At 28.9% G+C, this 7,272-nt stretch overlaps 1 protein-coding gene across 1 annotated transcript; it reads left to right on the top strand.

The window, feature by feature from the left end:
• Nucleotides 1-322: 322 nt before the first annotated feature.
• LOC113386811 (CUGBP Elav-like family member 1) lies at nucleotides 323-3,271 on the top strand. The gene is made up of 2 exons (XM_026624568.1): nucleotides 323-571; nucleotides 2,293-3,271. Exons 1-2 carry the CDS (start codon nucleotides 424-426, stop codon nucleotides 2,562-2,564), a joined length of 420 nt encoding a protein of 139 aa, XP_026480353.1. The 5' UTR covers nucleotides 323-423; the 3' UTR covers nucleotides 2,565-3,271.
• The last annotated feature ends 4,001 nt before the right edge of the window (nucleotides 3,272-7,272 follow it).

Raw genomic sequence — 7,272 nt, 5'->3', positions numbered from 1 at the left:
AGCGCTTATGTAAAAATACCGAAAATACCGGTATTTTTAGGGTAAATACCGGTATTAATACCGCCGAAAATCGGGCGGTATACCGGTATTTCGTTATCCCGTTAAACCGGTATTGCATTCCCTACTTTAGAATATATGAAGGTTGGAGTTAAATATATTGGCAGCAGTAGTTACCAATAGAATAAACATTCATAAATTGGACTTTTTTTTAGTAATCTCAGTTGTCATAAAATGCAATCGTAGCTTTATAATATATAGCATATATTTTTCGCGTTTATTGGATGTCAAAAATAGCTTCCGCATTGCTTCCTGAAACCGCGCAGAGTAGACCATCATTGCAAAATTACATAATATCTCAAATAAGTCGATATATTTACTTTTGTTTTCAGACAAATTGTACAGAAAAATTCTGCAACAAAATTAATGCATTTCATTTACCCAGGTGCAGTGCATCATCATCAGCATGCTCAGCAGCAGCAACCTTATCTTGGCTCAACGGCGACTTCCGTAGTTGGCGTTAATTCGCCCATTGGGAGTGCTGCAGCAGCAGCGGCTGGCAAACAGATTGAAGGTTTGTTAAGGCTTATCGAAAAACTTGGACATTTCTAAGTTTAGAAAATTGCACTTTTTGAACAATTGTTCGACAAAAACCCAATGCGGTAAAATATTACACCTATCCGGAAACATGGAAACGGAGTTTCGAACTTTCTGTGAAAAATGATTTCTAAAACTTGGCGAGGATTATTTAGGGATGATAGTATTAAGAATGGTTTTATTACATCTTTAAACCAATAAGAAGGGAAGTAAAGCGGAAATTTAGTAAAAAATTTGTTTCTGTCTGAATGGTTTTAACCCTTTTGCTATGGGAGTTTTTTCCGGAGGTGTGACGCCGCTGTACGAGCAAGTAAACCACTCAAGGGGGCGTCAATTAAACATGTGAGCGAGTTTTTAAGGAATTTTTTACCACCCCCTCCCCCTTCGTGATACATGGTGATATTCAAAATTTCCACAAAACATTTCCACAAAACATTACGTGTATTTTTAGTTACATGAAAAACTAACATTTTTGATTTTTTTTTTGAAAATGTTTGAACTTTTTTAAATAAATTAGTTAAGAAAACACTTAATATCTCACCATACCCCTTCCTCTCCCACGTGATATTTTGTGATTTTTTGTCAGCTCCCCCCTCCCCCTAAAAACCTCACATGATTAATGGACGCCCCCCGAGTGTTTGTTACACTTTTTTCAGTTTTTCAGATCATTGTCAATAAAAATGTTATTTAAAAATTAATATACATAACTCCCGTATAACACTGTACTTTTATAACACGGATTTGCTATAACACGGTTGGAGAATTGAGACCATTCGCTATACCACGGGGTGAAAATTGAGCAATCTCTATGAAATGCAAACTTTATTTATTCTGAAATTAATAAAATCGTAAAATGGCTCAACAAATGTGAAGAAATCAGTGCAAAAGATAACTCATTTGACGTTTTTTATTCGGCGCATAGGTTCTATCGATAAAATGTCTTAATTAGTTCTTAAAGTGCTTAAAGAGTTATCTGAACAGTTAGTCATATTTGTTAAAGAAAGATCCTTTAAATGAAATTTGCACCGAGTTTCAATAGAGGTAACATTGCGTGTACTTTGTATTATCGAAGAAATCGCGAATACACATTTTTTTGCAAAAAATATACCATGGAAATGAAGAAAAATGTTCAGAATATGAGAATCTTCTGCTCTTCAAGAAATTGATCAAGTTGGATAGCACGACTTGTTAGTTATGACGTAAAAATATAAAATAAATTATTTAATGTGTAGTACTTCTTGAGAAAATTTAATATTTTTTTTTTATTCCTGGAACGTAACCCCTATTTTTACAGTAGTCCCGCATAGCATGATAGTTCTTTAGAACGTAAATACCGTGTTATGCGTGTAATTTCACTTCTAAAAAGCTAAAAAGTATAATAATAAATTTTAATTCTCAAAAATTTAAATCGGAGTGATAAATATTGAAGCAACACATGGGTCACTCTGCTTGTATGTAGGCGCTTGTAGCAAAAAGGTTAATATTACATATTCAAGATTAATACCAAAGTTTTAAATATGTATAACAGATAGTGACGAGTGAAATTTTACAAATTAATTTGGTAGGAAATTCCTGTTATAGGTATATGGTAGGTATTATGTTAGATTGATTTTGAATATATTTAACTAATTTATGATTATTGTACATTGTTGTGTGAATTTTTAATGCGAATAAAATTTATTTCGCATTATTTTTCAGGACCCGAAGGTGGCAATCTTTTCATCTACCACTTACCGCAAGAATTCACGGATACCGATTTGGCGTCCACGTTTATACCTTTTGGTCACGTTGTTTCCGCCAAAGTATTCATCGACAAACAGACGAATCTGTCGAAATGTTTTGGTTTCGTCTCCTATGATAATGCGGCGAGCGCTCAGGCTGCCATCCAGGCCATGAATGGGTTCCAAATAGGAACCAAGCGTCTTAAGGTGCAGCTGAAGCGTTCAAAAGAAGCGTCCAGGCCTTATTAAAAAGATTTAAAATTATAAACACACACGCGCGACCACACTTATGAAAAAATGCAGACTGGCTGCTAATTGTTTGCTCTGGTAAATGACCAACTGATACGTCTGGTACTTTTCTGAGTCATCGTCACCTCAAAATAATTTGGTCAAGTCTCGATTAAAATTATTGTACATATCCCTTTCATGCAATATTTTTTTTCCAAAATCCCAATTACTGCTACTCTCGTATACATGGCGAGTTGTTTCGTAATCATTGTCGTGTATTACCAAAAATGACATTTTATAAATCAATTAAAAAATCGCAAATTTAAGAAAAAATCCACCAAGTCAAACAACAAACAAAAAATGAGTTGCCGTTTTGCCTAAAAATAATTTATATTATCGGAAATAGGAATATTTCTAAATGCCGATTTCAAAGATTGTTCTAGTCTTCGCTAATGAATTGATAATGTATAAAAGTAATCTAAAAATAAAAGGCAAACGGGTGTCGAAAAAGCAATCATTTGGTATTAGAGAACTTAAAATGCGTTTATCTATTTCAAGATTCTTTGAATTTACATATGATTGCCATTAAGGTTTTGACCAAAAAAATAATTGATCCGCGAATTACTACTCTTTTCATAATCACTGATTACTTATATACGTGTAACGATTTTTTGTAAGAATGATTACTATGTACTTTTAATTTTTTGTCATAATATATAATTTAGAAAACCCAAATTGCATATATTTAATATAATTTATCTAGCTATAATTTAGATTTTTTGTTATATATTTAATTTGTTGTAATTGTTAATTTCTTTGTATTTATACGTGTATAACTTGCTATAATCTATTGCTGCATATAATCTATATTCATTTTCAAAACAATTTTATCTCAATTTTATTTAACTTAATAAAACAATGGGTTATTTTTCAGAGAAAAAATTTGCTTTTCTGGATGAAATGAAATTAGTTATGTTGATAAATTGGCTGTATTGGCTTATTTATATCTGATGATTATCTCTTTAATAATAGTTTTTTAAGTTGTACGGATTATTGTCTTTTTTTAAAATTAATTGCGACTTATTGTGAGAAAAGTATCCTGGCTTGCTTATAGAACATATATATATATATATATATATATATATATATATATATATATATATATATATAAGCCAGATGTGTACATTAAATGCACTTATAAATATTTACTGGTAAATGTATAAAATATGTGAAAAGAACCTAGTGCTAAATTTTGTTCCTGTTCTAGTTAGATTACCTCAAAAATGTGTTATATTAATTTTCCTTAACATTTAATGAAATATTAGCTGTTTATTTATTTTAATATATTCATATGATTTTTAATATAGAACATTTTGAGTAATCTAGATTTAAAATGTTATTTTTTGTTTCTAGTTTTAAATGATACTTAAATACGGATTAGTTTAAGTTAAACATAAAGTGAATCCTATATAGGTGCCAGTATCAACGTGAAAAAGCACACTTTATCTATGTGTAATTTAGAGATGAAATAATATTTTTGTGGAAGTGAGCAGTTAATTTTATAACAGACATTCCTGTTTAATTTTAACTTTTATGATTTACATAAAAATTGATTGATAGGAAGCATTATTCAAGTCAATTATTACCATTCTTACGTGATGTTTGAAAACTTTAGTCATAACCAAAGAAACTCTTGATCAAAACTAGATATTGTTTTGAACTTCATTTTCAAGAATGTGTTTTGTCATTTTAAAATCTCTACCATGTTTACTGTCCAGAGGTTATATATTATTATTTTATGTTATTATTAGATTCTGTTACTTATTGAACTATTTAGAATTATATTTTGTAAGTTAGAAAATGGATAAACTAAATGCATAGATAAATTGTATTTGAAAAAAGTTAATATATATGTGACAAATCGAAAATGTAAGCATTGCTTTGTATTATAAATCAGCATTTTTTATATACAATTTTATAGTAATACCAAGCACTTAAATGTTAGCAGTACTTATTTTAATCCTATAATTTTTGTTGAAATTATTGAACATGAGAATATAAAATCTAAAACTTAATTGCGACTCAAAATCACATATGAGTTTTAAATAGCCATCTAAAATCTACTGTACTATTCAATGCAAATTTAAGACCTGCAAATATAAACAATGTAAATGTTTTTGAAAGGCGTGTGTGTTTGTTGTAAGTATACCTAAGTAATGCAGCTGTAAATTATACATATATTTAAGTGTTTATGTATTTTTGTAGGTAAAATTTTAAGCAAAAAATATTGCATCATGATATGTTATATATTTAATGTACACAACCCAAAATGTGCAATTATTTGAGAAGGTTTTCTGAAAATACAATAGATTAAAATAGACATTTTGATATCATATAATAATTCTGAAAAATATATCTAATGAATTTCTTTGTGAGAAAATGCGGCGTTGTGAAAACTTAATCTTAATTGTATTGTAAAAAAGACATTGAAAGTGTTTTTTTTTATATAGACAAAAAGAACTGTGCATAAAGACATGTTCAAGGACTGTGTAAAATATTTCTTTTCGTCTGTATGGAATTATTAATATTGTTGCTAAAGTTAATATTATATGAATATGTAATAAAGTTATTTTGGAAGTAACATGATATTTTATATAATATAAAATTATAAAATTTATATATTAAATCCAGGAACGTCGGGGCCTACAAAATGCTGTGTTCAGCAGACCAATAAATTGCGTATATATTGTTTATATGTTCCAGGTTTTATCAATCTTATTGAACTCAAATATTTAGCCCATGAAATTGAAGATAACAAAATTAGTGCAGGCCAAGGATTCCACAAAACAAGGGTAAAGATTGACAAAAATCTATTTGATTCTCATAATAATCTTAATATTTAGATTTTGGAAAGCATTAGCTATTATTTTATAAATTATTGGAACTTTCTGCTTTCAATATTATTTTTTTTTTTTAATATTTTCTTTAATTCTATAATATTTGCATATTTTTTCAATTTGATGTATATTTTATATTTTTTATTTATGACAGGTTATTTAATGGAAAACCGTTTATGAAGCCTTTGAATTGTTGGGACCGAATTGATCATCGAACCTTCGAGAGAGAAATTAATTCAATTGATTTTTAGTTAGGCGCCAAAAGTGGTATGCATACTTTTTTTTGAAACTGGGTATTCATAAGTTCATTTTTTATTCATATTATTGTTTTTATTGAGACCTTGATCCTGGTGAGGATCAGTTGGTTTAATTAGGCGATAAAACTTATCTTTATTTTGTGTGATATAATCATACCTTACATGTTATTACTCCTTACCTTCTTGGCTTTAGACTCTATATCTACACTTATTATAATTATTTTTTATATAGCGGAGGAGATACTTTTTTCAATATTTAACTTAAGTTTGACTGACTGGATAATAACAAAACCACCGGTTTTTTGCGGTTACTTGCATTACTTCTTCGGGATGGTAGGAGGATATAGAAGATATGTGTTACTCTTTCGGTACAAATTTTCTATTCAACGCCTTATATGTGTCATCATGTTGTGCACTAAAACGTGGACACTCGAACAAAACATATCCAGCATCTTTTTTGTATCCTGAACGTCGTACCGGAAGTGGTATTGGTTTGCTCGAAATTATATGCATACACTACTAATAATAATCTGCAGGTATTTATATATAAGAATTTTCCTGATAACCTCGCTTTTGGTTACAGAAGAGACTAGTCAAATCTTAACAACTTTTTATTATATATTATATTATGATGATATATTTCTCTATAAATCTATTATTCAATTTTCATAATACATCTTCTCATTTTCTGCGAAATCGTTACTTATCTGGGTATTTTTTACCAAATTCTTAACAGTACATCATTGAAACTTTATGGAAGCTCATTTTTGTTTTAAATTAGGGTATGCTATTTGTAGATTAATTTAAGCTATTTCAGATCAATTGTTATTTATTTTGCTATAAGTGTAAATATTAAAACACGATTGTTTGAGTCAATGCGTTGATAGTGTGCGCAGAGAGATAACTTTCTCCAATCTTCGAAGAAAGTGTGCGTGCATACTCTCTTCCAAGTGCGCTACTCAAGTATTCGACATGCTAATATCCTCGCAAAAATCGACAATGGGTTTATTATAAAAGTACAAGTCATTAAAATATATTATTTATATGCTTACATGAAAGCGATTCACCGTAAAATTGTAAGTTTAAACATTTTTGTTTTATTTGATTGAGTGTGCTTTTGAATACATATGATAATAATTTAATGCAGAGTAATATTTTTTGGTAGGAAATATTGATATTTCCAGGAATATTTTTTTAGTAGTCCATGCGCTGTTTAAAATTAAAAAAAAAATCCAATATTATCAATTTTGTATATTTAGTGATTTTAATGACAATGTGATCAAATCAAATTTCCATTAAATTTCCATCTTGAGTTCCAGTTCATGTAAATTATACATATAGCAAATATATTATTTTGATTATGGCGAAACATAATAAGATACAGATATTTACGACTAATATTATGTTTATTCGGCATTTCAAGTTACTGGCATGAATTTTGTATCTAAAAAGACGAGAAAATTAAAATAAGTTAAAGAAGTATGTGCAATTAATAAAAATAAAATAGTTTATAAAATCTAATAACTTAACTTGTTTATTACGTTTGTTAAAACAATCTTATCACCTTCGTTTTTG

This window comes from Ctenocephalides felis, unplaced genomic scaffold, assembly GCF_003426905.1.
Source record: "Ctenocephalides felis isolate EL2017-DRISC unplaced genomic scaffold, ASM342690v1 CF-g0.4_SCAFFOLD_03571, whole genome shotgun sequence".
NCBI classification, from domain to species: Eukaryota; Metazoa; Arthropoda; class Insecta; order Siphonaptera; family Pulicidae; genus Ctenocephalides; species Ctenocephalides felis.
Note: the sequence above shows the minus strand (reverse complement) of the source record. Positions and strands in the feature narration are given on the sequence as shown.